General features: G+C 42.8%; 1 protein-coding gene across 1 annotated transcript in view; it reads right to left on the bottom strand.

Annotated features, from left to right (window-relative positions):
• Positions 1–2,728: 2,728 nt before the first annotated feature.
• The window catches only part of LOC136399243 (zinc finger protein 595-like), a 32,445-nt gene continuing 10,803 nt past the window's right edge, over positions 2,729–24,370 (bottom strand). The window contains exons 3-6 of the mRNA XM_066374245.1: positions 15,901–16,027; positions 14,846–14,941; positions 7,965–8,038; positions 2,729–5,985 (exon numbers count right to left, since the gene is read on the bottom strand). Coding sequence (XP_066230342.1) covers positions 4,384–5,985; positions 7,965–8,038; positions 14,846–14,941; positions 15,901–16,027 — 1,899 coding nt within the window. The 3' untranslated portion in view covers positions 2,729–4,383. The remainder of the gene's footprint in view (positions 5,986–7,964; positions 8,039–14,845; positions 14,942–15,900; positions 16,028–24,370) is intronic.

The following is a 24,370-nucleotide window of genomic DNA, read 5'->3' as shown; positions in this document are numbered from 1 at the left end:
AATATTAGTATAAATCAATATATCTCTATAGTTTCCCTCATGATTAGAATGAAAGTATACTGATATTAACAGACCCGTGTATGCAAAATTTAGTCTTAGATACTATAATTCGTAACAACATGGATTAATCTGGAAGATATTATGCGAAATTAAATAAGCCAGGAAAGTCAAGGCAAATACCGTATGATCTTATTTAATGGCGAAATCTAAAAAAGTCGAACTCATATAACCCAAACAGAGAATGGTGGCTGCTAGGGCCTGGGCTGGTGAAAAATGGGATATGTTGCTCAAACGGTACCAAGTTTCAGTTACATAGGATGAGAAGTGTGGAATTCTAATTTACTGCATGGTGAATTTAGATAACAGTAGTGGATCCTATAGTTGAGGAAATTTTTAAGTCAGAGGAAGTGAGAGAAAGACTCCTGCATGTGCCCCGACTGGTATCAACCCAGTAACCCCCGTCTGGGGTCAATGATTGAATCAACCAAGGAATGAATCCTCAGCATCTGGGGCCAGTGCTCACACCAATCAAGTCACTGGCTGTGAGAAAGGAGTAAAGAGAAAATGGGCAGCCTGACCAGGTGGTGGCACACTGGATAGTGTCAAACTGGGATGCGGAGGACCCAGGTTTGGGACCTCAAGGTCACCGGCTAGAGTACGGGCTCATCTGGTTTGAGTAAAGCTCACCAGTTTCAGCCAAAGGTCACTGGCTCAAGCAAGGGGTCACTCAGTCTGTTGTAGCCTCCGGTCAAGGCACATATGAGAAAGCAATCAATGAACTAAGGTGCCGCAATGAATGGATGCTTCTCATCTCTCTCCCTTCCTGTCTGTTTGTCCCTATCTGTCCCTCTTTGTTCTCTCTGTCTCTGTCACAAAAAAGAAAAAAAAAAAAAAAAGAGAATAGGCAGAGGGACTGGGAAAGCAGATGGCCGCCTTTTGTTGGCCCTGACAAGAAATTGAACCTGGGATGTCCATATGCTGGGTCAACTGTCTATCCACTTAGCTATCAACCACTGCTAATCGTTGAAAAAATTTAAAAGCAGATTGAAAAAGTTGTCCACAGACACAACAGAAAAATGTCCTAATCATTAAAGGTGATGGACATGTGCATTAACTCGGTTGCGGTAACTTACTTCCCATTGTATATGTATACTTACTGTTTTGGACCTTGACCCACTCCTGGGTCTTCAGGAATTGAAAACACACTGCTAACTTTTTTTTTAAGTGATAGTGGGGGAGATAGACAGACTCCCACATGTGCTGCAACCGGGATCCACCCAGCAACCTGTGTCTGGGGCAGACACTTGAATCAACTGAGCTATCCTCAGTGCCTGAACAGACATTTGGACCAACCAAGTTATCCTCAGTGCCCAGGGCCTATGCTCGAACCAACTGAGGCACTGGGTGTGGGAGGGGAAGACGGAGAGAAGTAGATGTTACCTTCTCATGTGTGCCTTGACTAGGAATTGAACTCAGGAAATCCATATGGCAGGCTGTCGTTTTCTCTACTGAGCTAACCATCCAGGGCCGGGATGACTCTTAAAGCACAAGTTTTAACGAGAAAGGTACAAAGGCACCCTAACAAATAGGTTTGCTCCCATTTACCCACTTTAACATTTTGGAAATGGTGAACACCGTCTTAGAGAGGTAAAAGCATCAGCCAACCATACTTTTGGTCTCTACTGTCTTCAGTGTGGGCAGCTCCCAAAGTGAGGCCAGAGCTGGACACAGCTACCTAAGAGGTGGGTCAGGGCATTTGGTGCAGAGAATGGGCCTTCACATTCTTGGATCCATGCAACGGGTTCCTTCAAGTTCCGTCTTTCCATAAAAGCTTAACTCCCACCCTTATCAGGAAATGACGCAATGGATAAAGCATTTGCCTGGGACACTGAGGACCCAGGTTTGAAACCATGAGGTTGCCAGCTGGAGCACGGGCTCATCTGGCTTGAGAGCAGGATCAGCAACTTGATTGTGGGATCATAGACATGACCCCATGGTCACTGGCTTGAGCCCAAGGTCACTGGCTTAGCTAGAGTACCCTAGTCAAGGTACATATGAGAAAGCCATCAATAAACTAAGGTGCCTCAACTATGAGTTGATGCTTATCTCTCTTCCCTCAAATCTATCTCTCCCCATCTCTCACAAAAAAGCTTAAATCCTTGCCTGACCTGTGGTGGCACAGTGGATAAAGCGTCGATCTGGAAATGCTGAGGTCGCCAGTTCGAAACCCTGGGCTTGCCTGGTCAAGGCACATATGGGAGTTGATGCTTCAAGCTCCTCCCCACCTTCTCTGTCTCTCTCCCTTTCTCTCTCTTCTCTAAAATGAATAAAAAATAAAAAATAAAAAAAAAAGCTTAAATCCCTGGCTTTCTATGGCTCCATTCTATTTAATGTAAAGTAAACCACTCAATGTACATCCTCAGAGTTTTCTGGAAAAAAAAACCCACTTTAAACCGGTGTTGCTCAAATAAATTACATTTTTAAGAAAGAGGAGGGGAGATACACAGACTACACCTGCTCCAACTGGCATCCACCCAGGGATCCACGTCTCAGGCCAATGCTCTGCCCATCTTGGAACAATGCTGCAACCAAGATCTATGGAGAGATCTTCAGCATCCAGGGCCAACATGGTTGAATCAATTGAGCCACGGCTGCAGGAGAGGAAAAAAGAGACAGAGGAGGAGGGGGCGGGGGAGGGAAGGGACATGCAGAGGTTTGGCTCTCCTGTGTGCCCTGAAAGGGAAATGAACCTGCGTCTTTCACACAATGGGTTGACGTTCTACCACTGAGCCAACTGGCCAGGGCCCCACATATATTTTTTTTAATTTTATTTATTGATTTTACAGAGAGATGAGATGGTGATAGTGGAGGAATGATAAGTATCAGCATTTAGTAACTTCACTTTAGTTGTTCATTGATTGCTTGTCATATGTGCCTTGACCAGGCAAGACAAGGATTTCTAACCAGCAATCTCAGTGTTCCAGGATGATGCTCTATCCACTGAGGCACCATCGGCCTGCCCCCCCTTTTTTTTAACATGTCTTCATGGACCCTAGGGAGCATAGATTCTGAATTGGCTCTGGAAATGTGTGTTTTGAACTAAGGTCTTTCACCATATATTACAAACATGGAATTTCTCCCTAGTAGCATTGTCTGACACAGAGTGAGGCTGTAGTTCCAGCTATATGGCTTCCTACATTCTTCATTTTTAAGGTTTCTGTCTGGTATAAATTCTCATGTGTTGATGAAGTTGTGAATGCTCAATAAAAGTTTTGCAACATTGCTTAGATTTGTAATGCTTCTACATGGTATGAATTCTTTTTAAGTCCAGTAACGGATGAAAGCCGATTAAAAACTTAGCCATATACATTCATCCTTCGCCATATCACGGTTCACTTCTCATGGTTCCACTGCATCATGGATTTTTAAATTGTATACATCTAACATAGTATCACAGACTTTTCACTATATCACGGGATTTTGCAGTATATAAGGATTTTATATATTTATTATTTTAATTATTTTTGCAATAAAGCATTTTCTAACATAAAAAATTGAAAATATAAAAATATATGAAATATTAATTAAAACATATTAAAAGAATATTAAATCAAAATAAAATACATATAGTATAGTCATTGTTGAGTATCCATATAGAACTTTATATGTTGTTAAAATTACGCAGGTTGAAGAGTGTAAAAAGTGGGTCCTGGCTGGTTGGCTCAGTGGTAGAGTGCTGGCCTGACGTGTGGAAGTTCCAAGTTCGATTACTGGCCCCCAGCGCCCATCTGATTCTCCACCCTTCCCCCTCTCTCCTTTCTATCTCTCTTCACCTCCCGCAGCCAAAGCTCCAATGGAGCAAAGTTGGCCCAGGCGCTGAGGACGGCTCCATGGTCTCCGCCTCAGGCGCTGGAATGTCTCCAGTTGCAAAGGAGCTATGCTCCAGATGGGCTGAGCATTGCCCCCTAGTGGGCATGCCGGGTGGATCCTGGTCTGGTGCATGCGGGAGTTTGTCTCTCTGCCTCCTCTCTTTTCACTTCAGAAAAATACAAAAATACAAAAAAAAAAAGTGGTACAAGTGTTTAAGAGCATAGGAAGTGTTTATAAGATGGTAGGAAAGGTAATAGTGTTGGAAAGCGTTATAACAGTGTGTGCGGGGTTTTATAAAGTCCTAAAATATATACAATAACATAAATATAAGGTCACTATTTCATGGATTTTCACCTATCGCGGGGGGTTCTGGAATCTAACTGCTGTGACAGATGAGGGACCACTGTATTTCACATTTGTAAGGCTTATCGATGGTATGAATTGTCGTATGTTGAGTAAATATTGACCGCTTATTAAAGGCTTTGCCATCTATTTCACATGTGAAGGCTTCTCTCAAGTATGAATTCTTTCGTGGTCAGTAACCTGTGAACGCCGATTAAAGGCTTTGCCACATACTTCACATTTGTAAGGCTTCTCACCGGTATGAATTCTCACATGTTCAGTAAGACTTCCCTGCCGAACAAAGGCTTTGCCACATATTTCACATTTGAAAGGCTTCTCGCTGCTATGACTTCTCATATGTTGAGTAAGTACTGACCGCTGATGAAAAGCTTTGACACATATTCCACATTTGTAAGGCTTCTCGCCAGTATGAATTCTCACATGTTCAGTAAGTCTTCCCTGACGAACAAAGGCTTTGCCACATATTTCACATTTAAAAGGCTTCTCTCCAATATGAATTCTCTCATGTTCAGTAAGGTTTGACCGCCTATAAAAGGCTTTTCCACATATTTCACATGTGTAAGGCTTCTCTCCAGTATGAATTATCTCATGTTCAGTAAGACTTATCCGCCTAGAAAATGCTGTACCACATATTTCACATTTGTAAGGCTTTTCTGTAGTATGAATTCGTGTATGTTGAGTAAGTACTGATCGCTTATTAAAGGCTTTGCCACATATTTCACATGTGTAAGGCTTCTCACCAGTATGAATTCTGTTATGTTCAGTAAGACTTATCCGCCTAGAAAACGCTGTACCACAAATTTCACATTTGTAAGGCTTTTCTGTGGTATGAATTCTCATATGTTGAGTACGTCTTGACTGGTTATTAAAGGCTCTGCCACATATTTCACATGTGTAAGACTTCTCTTCAGTATGAATCCTAACATGTGCAGTAAGACTTATCCGCCAGTGATAGGATCTGCCACATATTTCACATGTGTAAGGCTTCACTCCAGTATGAATACTCTCATGTTCAGTAAGGTTTGACCGCTTATTAAAGGCTTTTCCACATATTTCACATGTGTAAGGCTTCTCTCCAGTATGAATTCTAACATGTTCAATAAGACTTATCCGCCAACGATAGGCTCTGCCACATATTTCACATGAGTAAGGTTTCTCGTCAGAATGAATTCTCTCATGTTCAGTAAGGTCTGACCGCTTCTTAAAGGCTTTTCCACATATTTCACATGTGTAAGGCTTCTCTCCAGTATGAATTCTAACATGTTCAGTAAGACTTACCCGCAAACGATAGGCTTTTCCACATATTTCACATGTGTAAGGCTTCTCTCCAGTATGAATTCTCTCATGTTCAGTAAGTTGTGAATGGAAATAAAAAGTTTTGTCACATTCTTTACATTGGTACCGCTTGTCTGCCGTATGGATTTTGTTATGTTTCTTTAAACTGGATAAATGACTAAAGAATTTTCCACAATGATTGCACTTGTGAGCTTCTTCCCCAGTATCAATATTCTCATGTTGACTAATATTAAAATATTTGCTCAAAGATTTGTTACATTCACTATTTTGGTTTGTCTTCTCTACAATACGACTATTCTGATGTATACTGAGATTTGAGGTTTGATCAAAAACTTCCTTACTTTTATGATGGTTCTCTGACAACATAGTTCTTGAATATTTATTAGGATTTGACCATTGGTAAAATTTGTTCCAAGATTCATTAAATCGATTACTTCTGTCTCCATTACATGTATTCTGGCAATCATTGAAAATAAAAAGGCTGTTAGTGAGGGCTCTTACTTCATTACATGTAAAATTTCCCCCAAATGAACAATTCCATGATTCTTAATAAACCATATTTGTACAAAAACAATATCAATTTTATCAAATTATAAACTTTGGATCTAGGAGAAATTATTTCTAGGTAAAAGCATAAAGAATCCCTGATAAGACATTCTCCAAATAATATCCTTTACAATCTGTATTTCCATTTGTAATTTCTGAGATCCAGAAATGTTTCATTCATTGATTCACCTGTTTTATCTCTCTCTCTCCCTTTATCCCTCTCCCTCTCTCTCTCTCTATATATATATATATGTAATATACTGTATCTCTCTCTCTCTCTCTCTATATATATATAATATATATATAATTTCCTTTTTTTGGTGACAGATACAGAGAAAGACAGACAATGAGGGAAAGACATGAGAAGCATCGTTCTTCATTGTGACACCTTAGTTGTTCATTGATTGCTTTCTCATGTGTGTCTTGACCAAGGGACTACAGCAGACCGTGTGACCCCTTGCTCAAGACAGCAACCTTGGGCTCAAGCTGGTGAGCCTTGTTGCTCAAACGAGATGAGCCCATCCTCAAGCTGGTGACCTCAGGGTTTCAAACCTGGGTCCTCTGTGTCCCAGGCTGATGCTCTATCCACTGCGCTACCGTCTAGTCAGGCCACCAATACTACATTTTAAATGGTTCAAATGAGTATTTATTTGTAGCATTGACAAGATAAGTTTTCAGATTTTGCCAATTTTATTTTGGAAAATAGGCATGGTCAAAAAAATTGTTTTCAGGCCCTGGCCAATTGGCTCAGTGGTAGAGCGTCGGCCTGGCGTGCAGGGGTCCTGGGTTCGATTCCCGGCCAGGGCACACAGGAGAAGCGCCCATCTGCTTCTCCACCCCTCCCCCTCTCCTTTCTCTCTGTCTCTCTCTTCCCCTCCCGCAGCTGAGGCTCCATTGGAGCAAGGATGGCCTGGGTGCTGGGGATGGCTCCTTGGCCTCTGCCCCAGGCGCTAGAGTGGCTCTGGTCGCAACAGAGCGAAGCCCCGGAAGGGCAGAGCATTGCCCCCTGGTGGGCGTGCCGGGGTGGATCTCGTTCGGGCGCATGCGGGAGTCTGTGTCTGACTGTCTCTCCCCGTTTCCAGCTTCAGAAAAAAAGAAAAAAAAAATTGTTTTCAGCCTGACCTGTGGTGGCACAGTGGATAAAGCGTCGACCTGGAAATGCTGAGGTTGCTGGTTCGAAACCCTGGGCTTGCCTGGTCAAGGCACATATGGGAGTTGATGCTTCCAGCTCCTCCCCACCTTCTCTCTCTCTGTCTCTCTCTCCTCTCTCTCTCCCATTCTCTCTCCTCTCTAAAAAAAAAATGAATAAAAAAAAAGTTGTTTTCAATCTGTTTAGAAAGACACTGTTCTGTTCTCCAAACATAATGTATTTAACAGGTAATTTTTCCAAAGATGTTTTGTAACTTTTTTTTTTTAAGTGATAGGAGGGAAGATAGAGAATTGCATGTAACCCAATCACGATCCACAGGGCAAGCCCTGTCTGGGGCCAATGCTCAAACAACCAAGCTGCATTTAGGGCCTGACTCTAATGGTTATGCTAACCAAGCTATCCTCAGTACCTGGACATCCGCTCAAACAAAACTGAGTCACTGGCTGCAGGAGGGGAAGAGGAAAGAAAGGGGGAGAGGGAGGATGACAGAAGCAGATGGTCGCTTCTCTTGTGTGCCCTGACCAGGAATCAACCAGAAGTCCATATGACAGGCCAATCCTCTATCCACTGTGCCACTGGCCAAAGTCAATGATTTATATCTTTGATTTGTTCTGGAAACAATTTTAAGTAATGGCTCCACTTTGGTTATGTTTGTCATAACATCTGCCCTCACCCTCCAACTAACATTCCCAATCTTTCACTAAGTATTCATTTTTGGGCCACACCTTCCATATCTTACCAGTTGTATTTTGTACAATGAATCCTCTATGTCTGGCTTTGGCAACAAATCCTGGGTGCCTTCAGAAAACACAGCTGAAAGATACCAAATAAATTATCACACATTACATTCAGGTAAATGTATCTTAAAATCTAATGTACAAAATTAGTACTGAGTACAGGACTTAAGCAACATAATACAATAGGAAGCATCAAAACTTCACTCCTTAACAAAGAATTAAATTTAGAAACAATTATACAACAGCCCTTTTTATTTATTTATTTGCCAGAGGCAGAGAGGGAGTCAGAGAGAGGAATAGATAGGCAGGAATGAAGAGAGATGAGAAGCATCAATCATCAGTTTTCTTTGCAACACCTTAGTTGTTCATTGATTGCTTTCTCATATGTGCCTTGACTGTGGGGCTACAGCAGACCTTGAGTAACCCCTTGCTGGAGCCAGCGAACTTGTGTCCAAGCTGGTGAGCTTTTGCTCAAACCAGATGAACCTGCGCTCAAGCTGGTGACCTCGGGGTCTTGAACCTGGGTCTTCTGTATCCCAGTCCGATGCTCTATTCACTGCGCCACCGCCGGGTCTGGCCACAATGGGCCTTTTTTGAGAGTTCCAGAAGTCAACTAGAACTCAGCAGCCTCAATAAAAGACTCACATCTCCCTGGCCGGTTGGCTCAGCGGTAGAGCGTCGGCCTGGCGTGCAGGGGACCCGGGTTCGATTCCTGGCCAGGGCACATAGGAGAAGCGCCCATTTGCTTCTCCACCCCCCCCCTTCCTCTCTGTCTCTCTCTTCCCCTCCTGCAGCCAAGGCTCCATTGGAGCAAAGATGGCCCGGGTGCTGGGGATGGCTCCTTGGCCTCTGCCCCAGGCGCTGGAGTGGCTCTGGTTGTGGCAGAGCGACACCCTGGAGGGGCAGAGCATCGCCCCCTGGTGGGCAGAGCGTCGCCCCTGGTGGGCGTGCCGGGTGGATCCCGGTCAGGCGCACGGGAGTCTGTCTGACTGTCTCTCCCTATTTCCAGCTTCAGAAAAATACAAAAAAAAAAAAAGACTCACATCAAAACAAAAAAATTAGGATGCTTATTATTGCCCCTAATAGCTGCTTCCTCTCCCTGACACACCATGGCAATACTGGGAGAAAAGTCCCAATTCCTACGTCTATGCTGGAGAGACATAGATAAGTACAGTGTGTGTCCAATGATCTGGTACTGTTGCCACTGCCTGAGGGACTGGTTTGTCGTTTGTGGGACACACAGAACACTGAAACAATGACAGTATACCACATTGTGGTGGCTGATTTTTTTTTTTTTTTGTATTTTTCTGAAGTTGGAAACGGGGAGGCAGTCAGACAGACTCCCGCATGTGCCCGACCTGGATCCATCCTGCATGCACACCAGGGGGCAATGCTCTGCCCATCTGGGGCGTTGCTCTGTTGCGACCAGAGCCATTCTAGCGCCTGAGGCAGAGGCCACAGAGCCATCCTCAGCGCCCAGGCCAACTTTGCTCCAATGGAGCCTTGGCTGCGGGAGAGAGACAGAGAGGAAGAAGAGGGTGAGGGGTGGAGAAGCAGATGGGCGCTACTCCTGTGTGCCCTGGCCAGGAATCAAACCCGGCATTCCCGCACACCACGCCGACACTCTACCACTGAGCCAACCGGCCAGGGCCTGATTTTTTTATAAAGGTGACTATTCAAACACCAAGGAGACTGCAGTATTAGAGACATGAGGTAAAGTATAGTTCCACAACCACTAAAGAAGAGAGAACACTTTTAGCCCTGGCTGGATAGCTCAGTGGGTTAGTGTCTTCCAGAAGTGCAGAGGTTACCAGTTCGATTCCCGGTCAGGGTACATACAGAAACGGATTCACATCTCAGTTTCTCCCTCATCCTCTCACTAAATTCAGTATTTTTTTTTAACCTTTCTTTAAAAAAGAGAGAACATTTTGCCCTGGAGAATTGGCTCAGTGGTAGAGCGAGCGCCCGAGAGAACATTTTGCCCTGGAGAATTGGCTCAAGTGGTAGAGCGTGCGCCCGGCATGTGAAAACCCCAGGTTCGATTCCTAGTCAGGGCGCACAGGAGAAGCGCCCATCTGCTTCTCCACCCTTCCTGCTCTCTCTCCTCTTCCCCTCCTGCAGCTATAGCTCAATTAGGGTAAGTTCACCCCGGGTGCTGAGGATGAGTCCATGGCTTCCGGCACAGGTGCTAAAAAAAACCCAAAAAACAAAAAACAATTGCTCCAGTTTGAATGGAGCAAGTACCCCAGACAGGCAGAGCATCACCCTCAGTGGGTTTACTGGGTGAATTCTAGTTGAGGAGCATGCAGGAGTCTGTCTCTGCCATCCCTTCTATTACTTAAAGGAAAATAAATAAAATAAAAAGGAGAACATTTTAAACTGGGAAATTCCACACAACAATCAGATCATACACATCCCAAACTGTTCTGTTAGTCCTAAGGATTTCTAGCACACATGACTGGTATTTGTGTTCTGTATAAAGCACATTTCACATTTATAAAACATGGAATGGGCCTGACCAGGCGGTGGCACAGTGGATAGAGCGTCGGACTGGGATGCGGAAGAACCCAGGTTCAAGACCCCGGGGTTGCCAGATTGAGTGCGGGCTCAGCTGGCTTGAGCAAAAAAAAAGCTCACTAGCATGGACCCAAAGTCACTGGGGCGAGCGGGGGGTTACTCGGTCTGCTGAAGGCCCGCGGTCATGGCACATAGGAGAAAGCAATCAATGAACAACTACGATGTCGCAACGAAAAACTGATGATTGATGCTTCTCATCTCTCTCCGTTCCTGTCTGTCTGTCCCTATCTATCCCTCTATCTGACTCTCTCTCTGTCCCTGTAAAAAAAAAAAAAAAAAGCATGGAATGGTGGCTGTTTCTTATCCCAAATCTCATCAAAAGACTAGAAGATTTATCAAGAAATAGAAAAGCAGGATCCAACCACAGGAACATATTAAATCTTCCAAAATTGCCCTGAAATTATTAGAAGAATCAGAAAATACTTGACCAAGAATTTAAAACATATATTTAAAAATTTACAATATTTTAAGGTACCCTGATCGTACGTAACTATAACAAAATACCTCCAGCAGACACATTAAAAAAGTTCAAAAAAACCCCAGAGCATCTCACTAACTGTTTCCCCCCAAAAGAATCTAAGAAACACAATGGAACAATAGAAGAGAGGGAAGACAAAACAAAATAGCTTCAAAAGGTAGACAAACTGTTAGCCAATTATATTTAATTCCTAAAACTAAGTAGAAAAAATAATTGTTGTTTAAAAAAATTTTATTCATTTTACAGAGAGAAAAGAGAGCGAGGATGGGCTGAGAAGTATCAGCTCATAGCTGAGACACTTCAGTTCTTCATTCAGTGTTTATCCTGTGTGCCTTGACCAGGCAAACCCAGGAATCAAACCCGAAACCTCCGCACTCCAGGTAACGCTTTATCCACTGCACCACCACAGATCAGGTGAGAAAGCCACTTTTTTTTTTTTTTTTTTTTTTTAGCAAGAGAGAGAGACAGAGATAGAGACAAAGACAAACAGAAAAAGGGACAAATAGGGACAGACAGACAGGAAAACGAGAAGCATCAATTCTTTGTTGTGGCACCTCAGTTGTTTATTGATTGCCTTCTCATATGTGCCTTGGCTGGAAGGGCTCCAGCCGATCCTGTGACCCGTCGCTCAAGCCTGTAACCGTAAATTTAAGCCAGCAACTTTTGAGGTCAAGCTAGCAATCATGGAATAAAAAAAAATCAAACATATGAGTAATGCCTGACGAGATGATGGGGCAGTGGATAGAGCGTCTGCCTCAAATGCTGTTGAATGAGGTTTGAAAGCCTAATGCTGTAGTCTTGAGTGCAGGCTCAGCTGGCCTGAGAACAAGTTCATCAGCTTAAGTATGTGATCATAGCCATGACCCATGGTCACTGGCTTCAGCCAAAGGTTGCTGGCTTGAGCAGAGTCACTGGCTAAACTAAAGCCCCCTAGACAAGGTACAGAGATTACCCCCCAGAGAAAGCAATCAATGAACAACTAAAGTGCCACAATTAGAAATTTATGCTTCTCACCTCTCTCCCTCTGTCTGCCTGTACCTGGCTGTCCATTTCCAAAAACAAACAAACAAACAAACAAAAAAACCAAAAAACAATATGAGTAAAAAATGGCCACAAAAAGGAACAAAATCTTACCCTTTGCAACAGGGATGCACGTAGAGTGTATTCTGGTAAGTGAAATAAGTCAGGCAGAGACATACATATACCACATGTGATTTCACTTATATGAAATCTAAAGAAAATACAAACTGAACAAACAAAGCAGAAACAGACACTTAGGTACAGAGAACAGACTAAAGGTGGCCAGAGGAAACCATGAAGCCACTGAGAAATACACACTGGCAGCTACAAAACAGCCATGGGATATACAGTACAGCAGAGGAAGTACAGTAAATAATGTTGTATTAACTATGTACGGTCCACGTGGGTACTGGAGATATCAGGGGGAACACTTGAAGACTTTCTAAAGTATATGATGGTTTAACCACTATCCTGTACAGCTGAAAATAATACAGAAAAATACTGAAAAAGAAAATAAAGAAACTGAAAACAAGGACACAAAATTTATTCCCAGAATTCCTAAACTACCTGCAAGTACTATTGATAAAGAATCTTTTTATGTAAGTTCTGACTCTGAGCGTGCCCCTTAAGCAGCGAATATTTTGCACCAGGGCGTGAATTATATGGCAGGAAACTTTCCTGGAAATTGCATTCAAATCATGAAAAACAGCCCTAAAATATTTTAATAAAGAAACATTTAAATGACATGAGAAAGTCAGCTATTCTTACACAAAACATGTAATCCATGTAACAGAGAAAAACCCTTTCTTTTCTAACTGAAACCATTAAAAAGTTGTACGATGTGGAGAGAGACTAATCTTTAAACTGAACATTTCAGTTTAAATACACCACGATAAAGGAACATTCTGAGAAAGCAAAGGACAAATTAAACTGCTGCTTTCGCCTAAAGTAAACAACTGAAAAACAAAACATTTTCCTACATATGAAGGGCTTAATAATTCTGCGACCCACTTCTTAACAAAGGAGAACATTCCAGCACATTGTATCAGGACTTGTGAATACCAAAGCACAACTATGACAAAGACCTAATGAGAAATGAAAACACACAGGATAGTCCCGGGCAGCTCTGGTCTGGACAGGAGAGAATTACAGAATGACAGTGATGAGGAAAGCAGGTAACAGTGGACACTTTCCTACCTGCTGGGCAACACTCTGAGCTCAGCTATGGCAGTACCTTACTGAAGGACTCTATGAGATACACAGAAACATTAAACTATTCTAACATATGAATTGCAGAATACACAGAACATTTTATTTAATACAAAGGAAAAGAACAGCCTGACCAGGTGGTGGCGCAGTGGATAGAGCGTCGAACTGGGATACAGAGGATCCAGGTTCAAGACCCCGAGGTTGCCAGCTTGAGAGCAGGCTCATCTGGCTTGAGCAAAGCTCACCAGCTTGGACCCAAGGTTGCTGGCTCCAGCAAGGGGTTACTCAGTCTGCTGAAGGCCCACGGTCAAGGCACATATGAGAAAGCAATCAATGAACAACTAAGGTGTTGCAACAAAAAACTGATTGATGCTTCTCATCTTTCTCCGTTCCTGTCTGTCCCCATCTGTCCCTCTCTCTGACTCTCTCTCTGTCTCTGTAAAAAAACAAACAAAAAAAACGAAAAAAAAAAAAAAAAAGGAAAAGAACATTTTGAAATGAAACAGTATTATTTTCTCACTTTGGGGAGGTTCACTGTGATGGAATCAGTCAAAACATGGGAGGGTGTTGTTGGAAACTTCCAAAGGGTTAGAAATTATAAACCAGAAAACATGACACCTGTCACTCCTGTTCTTGGGACTTATGCAACAAATTCTAGAATCTCAACCATTTTCTTCATAAACTTTTTGTGTGTGACAGAGAGAGAAAGAGAGAGGCACAGACAGGGACAGACAGGAAGGGAGAGAGAGGAGAAGCATCAATCATCAGTTTTTCTTTTTTTTTTTTAAGACTTTATTTATTCATTTTAGAGAGGAGAGAAGGAGAGAAAGAGGGAGAGAGAAGAGGGGAGGAGCAGGAAGCAACAACTCCCATATGTGCCTTGACCAGGTAATCCCAGGATTTTGAACCGGCGACCTCAGCATTCCAGGTCGACGCTTTATCCACTGTGACACCACAATCAGGCAATCATCAGCAGTTTTTTGTTGCGTCTCCTTAGTTGTTCACTGATTGCTTCCTCATATGTGCCTTGACCGTGGGGCTACAGCAGACCGAGTAACCCCTTGCTCAAGCCAGCGACTTTGGGCTCAAGCTGGTGAGCCTTGCTCAAACAAGATGAGCCCACGCTCAAGCTGGCGACCTTAGGTTTTGAACCTGGGTCCTACGTGTCCCAGTTTGACACTATATCCACTGCGCCATCGCTGGTCAGGCCTTCATAAACTCTTTACATGAGATAAAATGCAACACTATAAAAAACAACTTTCAAAATATAATTCGTCAGCGATGGGTAAAGATATTCCCAGATCTCCAAAGCAATGGAAGAGGAGTCAGACCACAGCGGCCCTCACAGTCCATGGGGAGGACCCCGCCCCCACTGCTAATGTGATGACAGAGGTCACTGGAGCAAAAGCAGAGTCCCGAGAGGACGCAGGAGCACGGGACGTGTTGGAGACCAGCTGTCCCTCTATGACAACAGGGATACACCTGGGCCTCTCACAGCCCTTTCCACTGCAGCAGCTTCCCAACCACACTGTAAGGTCTGGCCTCCTCCGTGACCTTTAGATCTCTCGCCTGTGCCACCTGCCTCCTCATCCCACCTACCTGGCTGGAAGGGTAGTGTCTTTCTTCCCGTCACATCCCAGCGCTCCTTCATTTGCTCCAAAAACATGACCAGGACTGGCTTAGAGACAGAAAGCCCTGTTTATTAGAAAAAGGAACATGAGTTTTGACAGAGATTGCCCAACTTCTAATCCAGTCAGTGCCGGGTAAAGAGACATTGTAGGATATGATATTTTAGAAATGATTTCTCAGCCTGACGGGTGGTGGTACAATGGATAAAATGTTGACATGGAATGCTGAGATCGCCAGGTGGAAACCCTGGGCTGCCTGGTCACGGCACATATGAGAAGCGACTACGAGTCCATGCTTCTCGCTCTCCCCCTCAGCGCACCACATATCTACCTTTCTTTTCCTCCTTCATTTGTTTTCTTTTCTTTCCCTCCCTTCATCCTTCTCATCCTCTCTTCCTTCTTTCCTTCCTTTCTCACTCTCTCTCTCCTCACTAAAGAACAATAAATGAAATCTTTCAAAAAACCTTTATTTTTGCCTGACTAGGCGTTGGCCTGGGATACTGAGGACCCAGGTTCGAAATCCCAAGGTAGCCAGCTTGAGCACGGGCTCTTCCGGTTGAGAATGGTGTTGCTGGAAACAGCATGGAATAATAGACATGACCCCAAGGTCGCTGGCTTGAGCAAGGAGTCACTGGCTTCGCTGGCGCACTTCAGTCAAGGTACAGAATGCAATCAGTGAACAACTAAGGTGCTCCAACGAAGAATTGATGGTTCTCATCTCTCTCCTTCCTGTCTGTCTGTCCCTATCTGTTCCTCTCTCTGTCACTAATACAAAATATTTTTTTCCAAAATACTATTTTTTGATACCACTTTTATTATTCTACACAACCTGTGAACTTTTGAAACATTAACGTCCTAATCAACAAACATAAGGAACGTTTTTATAGCCCAGCAGACCCCCAGTTTGATCCTTGCAAATGAGAATCTCTAAGTCTACCATCCAAAGCAGAAGCCCCCAAAAAATGTTAAAGAAAAATAAAAGAAACCTGCAGATGTACAATAAACTCAGGAGGAAGTCATCCTCACCCAGGGAGACCAGGTTCCTGTAGTTCTCCAACATCACATCCACGTACAGTTTCCGCTGAGCTGGGTCCAGGCATTCCCACTCCTCCTGAGATAAATCCACGGCCACATCCCTGAAGGTCAATCGTCCCTGGAAAAAACAACAAAGCACATTCACCAAAAGCCACAGAAAGACTTCAAAAAGTCACCCAATATGAAAAGTGTAAAGTGGTTTTCAGCCCTGGCCAGAGGCTCAGTGGATAGAACATTGGCTCAGTGTACGAACATCCTGGGCTGGATTCCTAGTCAGGGCGCACAAGAAGCAACCATCTGCTTCTCTTCCCCTCCATCGGCCCCTTCTCTCCTTCTTCCCCTCCTGCAGCCACTTGTTCGATTTGGTTCAAGCATCGACCCGGGTGCTGAGGATGGCTGGATTAAAGCGCATCAGACTCAGGGGCTAAAAAAAAACTCAGCTGATTTAAGCATCAGCCCCAGAAAGGGATTGCCTGTTAGATGCTGGTGGGATGCATGCGGGAGTCTATCTCACAACCTAGCCTCCTCTGATATAAAATAAAAAAAGAAGTGGTTTTGACCTAGGAGAGTATCCTGAATTATCCAGTAAGATTACTTTGACCCAATAACATTTTCTAACGTATCTTGTACAACTGAAAAATTAAGATGTTACGTGTCAATAGATGCATTACAGACGATGTTTCAGGAAAATAACCCTTAATGTTTTTTTTGTGTGTGTGACACAGACAGAGAGACAGAGAGAGGAATAGATAGGAACAGACAGACAGGGAGAGAGAGAAGCACCCATTCTTCGTTGCAGCACCTTAGTTGTTCATTGATTGCTCTTTTATATGTGCCTGGACCGGGGTAGGGGAAGGTACAGCAGAGCGAGAGACCCCTTGCTCAAGCCAGTGACCTTGGGCTTCAAGCCAGCAACCTCGGATTCCGAACCTGCATCCTCTGCGTCCCAGTCTGACGCTCTATCCACTGTGCCACTGCCTGGTCAGGCAATAACTTTAACATAAAGGCATCGACATAAGTACATCGATTTGTCAAGGTTGTATTGTATCATTCATGATCAGTTGTGGTCATTTCTCAGTTAGAAAAGTCATGATGGGTTGGAACTATAAGTACTTCTTCAATTTTAACGTGGGCAATAACAAACAGCAGTTTTGTAATAATGCACATTCCCATAGGGAATTCTCAGATGGGGCCTGTGAGCCACGTGTTCACCATGTTAGCTAGCATTTTATCAGCACCACCAATGTTTCTAGGTCACATGCCATAGTTTCAAATAGCACAGAAATAACCTCTGGCCAGTTGGATCAGTGGTAAAGCATTGTCTCAGCGTGTGGAAGTTACGGCTTCAATTCCCGGCTAGGGCACACGGAAGAAGCGCCCATCTGCCTCTCCACCCCTCCCCCTTTCTCTCTCTCTCTCTCTCTTCCCCTCCTGCAGCCGTGGCTCCATTGGAGCAAAGTTCACCCGGATGCTGAGGATGGCTCCATGGCCTCCATCTCAGACACTAGAATGGCTCCAGTTGCAATGGAGTAATGCCCCAGAAGGGCAGGAAATCGCCCCTAGTGGGCATGTGGGTGGATCCCAATTGGCCGCATGCGGGAGTCTGTCTGCCTCCCTGCTTCTCACTTAAAGAAAATAGCACAGAAATAGAAATCACAGGGAAAAATTTGTACATGACTTTGAACTGAAGGAAGTTTATGGGATTTAAAAATATTTACTGATCTTTAGAGGGACAAAAAAAGAGGAAGAGAGAAAGTAACACTGATTTGCTGTTCCCAAAATTTATGCATTCAGCCTGACCTGTCGTGGCATGGTAGAAAAAGGCTAGGTTTGCCTGGTCATGGTACATGAAAAGTTAGCTGATGCTTCCAGCTCTGCCCACCACGCTCTTCTCTTAAAAAAAAGAAACAAACAAACAAGAAAAAACAATTTATGCATTCGTTGTCTGATTTCTTTTCCTGGGATACAAAGTCATGTACTTTACTCCTCTGCTTGGTTACATATATATCTAATACTGGTCACTTCCATCTTTCTAAAGAATGGATGTTTTCAATTCTCTTTTTAATCATAAAATGTATCAATATCTTTTATTTTACTTTAACTTTTGTTTATTAGCTTTGATTTTACTTTATTTGCTTCTTTTTAAAAAAATTTATTCAGCCTGACCTGTGGTGGCACAGTGGATAAAGCGTCAACCTGGAAATGCTGAGGTTGCCGGTTTGAAACCCTGGGCTTGCCTGGTCAAGGCGCATATGGGAGTTGATGCTTCCAGCTCCTCCCCCCTGTCTCTCTTTCCTCTCTCTCTGTCTTTCTCTCTAAAATGAATAAATAAAATAAAATAAAAATTTTTTTTAAATTTATTCAGTGACACTGATGACTGAAATTATAGGCTTCAGGTGCACAATTGTGTAATACGTAATCTGTACATTGTATTGTGCTCCCCATCCCCAGTCAAGTCTTCTCCCCTCCCCATTTATCCCCGTTTATCCTGTTCTACCGGCCCCGGCCCCCTCAACATCTGAGTTTCATATGTCCTCTGACTGGGGATCAGCCTGCAACCTTGGTGTGTCCTGAGACGCTCTCACCACCTGAACAGCCAGCTATGTCCTCATGGAATTTACATTCTCACAAAATAGGAACCACAGGAACCACAATTTTACTTGAAAATTTACTATTATAAAAGTAATCTTAGAACAAGATTCTTCCTCTGCTATGTGAATATTTTGTGAAATATACAGTAACTTTTTACTCCAAGCTTGATTGGCAAATTTTCAAAGAGTGACCAATAACCATAAAGAAACTTCTTGAACGTTTGCAACAGTTTCCTTCCTTCCTTCCTTCCTTCCTTCCTTCCTTCCTTCCTTCCTTCCTTCCTTCCATCCATCCATCCTCCCTCCCTCCCTCCCTCCCTCCTTCCCTCCCTTCTTTCCTTCCCACCAGGGAGCAATGCTTTGCCCGTCTCGGGCATTGCTCCATTGGAACTGGAGCAATTCTAGTGCCTGAGGCAGAGGCCATGGACCCATCCTCAGCACTCGGGCCCACATGCTTCAATGGAATCTTTGCTGTGGGAGGGGAAGAGAGAGATAAAGGGAAAGGAGAGGAGGAAGGGTGGAGAAGCAGATGGGTGCTTCTCCTGTGTGTCCTGACCAGGAATCGAACCCGAATATCCACATGCCAGGCCAATGCTTTACTACTGAGCCAACTGTCAAGGGCTTCACACAGTTTCTTAACTGAGAAGAATAATAAAAAGATCTTAAGAAAAAAAAAAGCAAACTCAAATAATGTTAACGTTTTATGCACATACACATTAATATATAGGAACCAGATACAATCGAAAAGTGAGAAAAAATATTCATGTCAGTGAAATCAAAGACTATTTTGCAATTTTGTAAATCTATTAAATTTCTGTGTGGAAGATACCTTTTGTGTTTTAGAAAAACAGATGGAACAGAAACACTCATAAGAATGAAAAAAACTTAGATATTTTTTCCTACTCTCTTTTTTTCTGAAAATTCTGTTATCATTAGTGAACAGCTATAGCTTAGAAACTTAACTGAATTAAAATACATTAAAAATATGATCCAGTATGACCAGGCAATGGTCCAGTGGAGAGAGTGTTGGACCAGGACACAGACGACCCAGGTTCGAAATCCCAAGGTCGCCAGCTTGAGTGTGAGGTTGCTGGCTTGAGCGTGGGATCATAAACATGATCCCATGGGTACTGACTTGAGTCTAAAGATCACTGGCTTGATGCCCAAGGTTGCTGGCTGTGCCATAGCACCCCGGAAAACTCACATATGAGAAAGCAATCAGTGAACAACAAGATGTTGCAACAAAGAATAGATGCTTCTCATCTCTCTCCCTTCCTGTGTGTCTGTCCCTATCTGTCCCTCCCTCTCTGTCTCTGTCTTAAAAAAACAAACAAACTATCATTGACCCTGGCTGGTTAGCAAGGTTGGTTAGAGCAGCCTCATGATTGACAAAGGGTTTGGCTTGAATCCCCAGTCAGGGCATAACAGGAATAGATCAACATTTCTATCTTTCTCCCTCTGGTCTCTCTAAAGTCAACAAATCAAAACCCAAAAACAGCCTGACCGGGCAGTGAAGCAGTGGATAAAGTGTCGGACTGGGATGCGGAAGACCCAGGTTCGAGACCCCGAGGTTGCCAGCTTGAGCGAGGGCTCATCTGGTTTGAGCAAAAAAAGCTCACCAGCTTGAGCCCAAGGTCGCTGGCTTCAGAAAGGGGTTACTTGGTCTGCTGAAGGCCCATAGTCAAGGCACATATAAGAAAGCAATCAATGAACCATTAAGGTGTTGTAATGCACAACGAAAAACTAATGATTGATGTTTCTCATCTCTCCATTCCTGTTCGTCTGTTGTGGTGGAATAATCCATTGCATGGCCTTGAATGGGAACACAGCCAACAAGAAAAGAATGTTTTGCCAAGAGAACTGTTTTGTGACTTGAAGGCAGGTCACTGAAACAGGTCTATGTGACTGAAGACAGTTGCTGGGCTTTTCTCAGTAAAACATTCTCATAAGATTTCTGTACCTTCCAAGGTTATCCCTTCAGATAAGGAGAGGAATGTTATGGGATCCATAGAAGCAATAGCAATTAATGCCTTCTGATATTATGTTACTAAGCTATCTTGCAGGTGCACTCCATGTATCTTTAAGTAAAAGTTACACTTGATGTTATGCCAATTTCTCAGTAAACAAGCTTTTTGAAGTCTTGTGAATAAAATTAGGACACAGCGCGAACTAGGGGCCATTTGCCTGAGCGAGCAGTGGTCCTTTGCTAGTCCTTGATGCTTCCATCTGCTGATCTCTCTCTCTCTCTGCGCCTCCGACTCACAACAACATTTGGCGCCCAATGTGGGGCCTTAAGAAGAGGTTGGGAACAGAAGGAACCCCCGAAAGGGTAAGTTGGACACGCTGTATACGCGATACTTTCGGGTAACTAGCAAAGTCATGGGAAATTCCCATTCATTACGTGACAATTATGTACAGGTTTTGAAATCCCTTTTAAAAGGGTCTGGGACTCAGATAAAAGACAAGGTTTTGTTACGTCTTTTAAATGCTATTCAGAAACACTGTTATTGGTATACTCCTGAACATTGTAATCATTTGAATTTGAATGTTTGGCAACAAGTAGGAAAATCTTTACGCTGGCTCATCAGCATGGAGATCCACTTGATGCTGAAATGCGGGCTGCTTATAATCTTATTGCTACAGCCCTTGGACCTTTGCAATCAGATGGTGATTCTGTTAAAGACTTGAGTGAGCTTATTTTTAATGAGCCTGAAGAATTTGATTCAGCACAGAATGAACAGAATAATGACTTGGACAATACTGTCTCTGCTTCTGAAGTTACTGATAATGTTAATGAAATTCAGCCATCCACAGGCTTTCATCCCTCTTTGTTAAAAAATGAGGGAGCCCCTATGGATGATGTTGCCTGTCTAAAACATTTATTAAGTAAACTACAATTTACACTAGAACAGGAGAATGGAAATCAGTATACTGCTTATCCTGTTCAAAAGCAAGATATATGTGAGCCTACGGATCCTCCAATTCAAGGTCAAAAATTAATTGGTACTGGCAGGGAAAGGATTTTTCAATTCCCTGAAATCTCTGAAATGCAACAGGTGCTTATGCGTCATGATGATTTAGAATCTATTTTTATTTATTTATTTATTTATTCATTTTAGGGGGGGAGAGAGAGAGAAAGAGAGAGGAAAGGGGGAGGAGCAGGAAGCATCAACTCCCATATGTGCCTTGACCAGGTAAGCCAGGGTTTTGAACCGGCAACCTCAGTGTTTCCAGGTCGACGCCTTATCCACTGCGCCACCACAGGTCAGGCTAGAATCTAATTCTAGTAATTTTTCTGCATCTAGTTTTCCAATTATTTGACAGCCTTTTCCTCTTAATGCTTCAATCCTGGGGGAGGGCATAATATCCAATTTGACCAATTTGAATTTACTTTCTTAAAGCTAGTCAAACAATCTGTTGCTACGTATGGACCTCAGCCCTCATATGTTCAAGGTCTCATCTCTTCCTATTGTAATAATCATTTAATCATTCCTTTGGAATGGGATTTACTTGCTAGTATGGTTTTGGAACCAGGACAATATTTACAATTCAAATCTTGGTGGAGAGAGGAGGCTTTTCGAATATCTCGCATGAATGCCAGAAATAATCCCCCTGGAGCTACTTTTGAAATGCTCATCGGTGTTGGTGCTTATGCAGCTGTGGAACAACAAACTGATTATACCGATGCTGTTACAGCTCAGATTAGATCCCTTGTCTTAAAGCCTGGATGCAAATCACTGGAGATGGAGACAAGGAAGAAAAGCAAGAAAAGCTTGCAGCTTTACATAAGTTGGTACAAATTCAATTAGAATTAGGACATATAGAAGAATCATGAAGTCCTTAGAATTCTCTAGTCTTTGTAATAATAAAATAAATAAATACTAATTTTCTTTGGTTTTAGCTACAGTCCTCTGAACTATCATTTTGTTTCTTTCTTATTCTTTGCCTGGAAACTGAGGCAGGGGACATGTGTTGGATCTGACTATAGAAAATATCCCAGCAGCTGCCAAGAGAATTTTCTTGGGGAAATTTTGTTTAGCCTCATCCATCCTCAGTCCCTGTCAGAAAATGCCCTGATTAAAATCAGGCAGGCATCTTTCTAGTCTGACTGTGCTCTGAAATCCCGGGTTTCTCTTTGGTTTGTCTAGTCTGGTTTGTCTGATTCTAATTTGTGTTTAGTTTTTGTTTGATGTTGTCTAAAATGTGATTTTTAAGGCCTGAATTGTGTTTATATATAAAAATTTAAAATGCCAGCTTTTATATTGAAAAAATAGTTTCATCCATATATTTTTTTGCTTTAAAATGAGAAATTATAAGGAGCGCTCATTTAAATTTAATTGGAATAGAAGATGGATCCTTAAGTCTTGCTGATTTAGTTAATACATTGTAAGGTATATTCAAAGTTTGAAATCAAATAAAAATTCAAGTATCAGGATTAAAGTTATATGTTATACTTGTGTTTCTGTGTTGAAAATTGTCTTGTGTGTAAAATATGCTCAAATTTGTAAAACTAAGGAATTAAACAAAATTAAGTCATTTTAAGAATTTATCTCAAGCTGCTTCAGACAGTTGGCTGCTTATAAGGCAACATCCTGAAAAAGGAGGCACTGAGGAAAGCGGGAATTTAGTTCCTCTGATGCCCTATAATAGACTTAACAATACAAAAGACTTTTAGATATAGAAGCTAATACATCTCTTATTACTAAGCAACATTAGTTTTCTTTTTAGCCCACTTAGGCAGTAGTCACTAAGCTGCATGGCTTAGGAAAAGTCCTTAACAAAGCTCTAAAATTTCTTTTATAATAGGAAAATAACAAGAGTCATTTGGCCTCTGATAAACACTTACCTTATAAATAATTAAAAAAGCAACTTTTGCCTGACCTGTGGTGGCGCAGTGGATAAAGCGTCGACCTGAAAATGCTGAGGTCACCAGTTTGAAACCCTGGGCTTGCCTGGTCAAGGCACATATGGGAGTTGATGCTTCCAGCTCCTCCCCCCTTCTGTCTCTCTCTCTCTGTCTCTCTCTCTCCTCTCTCTCTGTCTCTCTCTCTCCCCTCTCTAAAATGAATAAGTAAAATTTAAAAAAAAAGAGCAACTTTTTAAATTACAGTCTAAACTTTCTGACAAGGCGTTTTTTATACTCACTATGACTAAATTTCTGTCAAAGCTCTTAAAGAGTTAAAAACGGCTTGCTTAGCCCTGGCCGGTTGGCTCAGTGGTAGAGCGTCGGCCTGGCGTGCAGGAGTCCCGGGTTCGATTCCCGGCCAGGGCACACAGGAGAAGCGCCCATCTGCTTCTCCACCCCTCCCCCTCTCCTTCCTCTCTGTCTCTCTCTTCCCCTCCCGCAGCCGAGGCTCCATTGGAGCAAAGTTGGCCTGGGCGCTGAGGATGGCTCAGTGGCCTCTGCCTCAGGTGCTAGAATGGTTCTGATTGCGGCAGAGCGATGCCCCAGATGGGCAGAGCATTGCCCCCTGGTGGGCATGCCAGGTGGATCCTGGTCGGGTGCATGCGGGAGTCTGTCTAACTGCCTCTCCGTTTCCAACTTAAGAAAAATACAAAAACAAACAAACAAAAAAAAAAACGGCTTACTCCCAGTATAAAACTAATTGTCTTTATACGCAGGAACTGCTATCCTCCTTCACAGACTCCGAATGTTTTATTTCAAAAAATTTAGAAATGTTAGCTTGGACTGTTCTTTCAAAAGTGAAAGAGTTACAATTTATAACTTAGGAAAATCAAGCTTGTATTCAAGCTAATCAAAATGCTAATGCTAACCCTCTTATTAATATTACACAAGATGAACTTTTTAAATAGACAGTTTTCTAATTTACAACAGCAATGTAGACAAAATGTAGGGGTGAGGATTTGCT

The sequence above is a fragment of the Saccopteryx leptura genome, chromosome 3 (genome assembly GCF_036850995.1).
Source record: "Saccopteryx leptura isolate mSacLep1 chromosome 3, mSacLep1_pri_phased_curated, whole genome shotgun sequence".
Classification (NCBI taxonomy): domain Eukaryota; kingdom Metazoa; phylum Chordata; class Mammalia; order Chiroptera; family Emballonuridae; genus Saccopteryx; species Saccopteryx leptura.
This window is presented reverse-complemented; position numbering and strand designations above follow the sequence as displayed.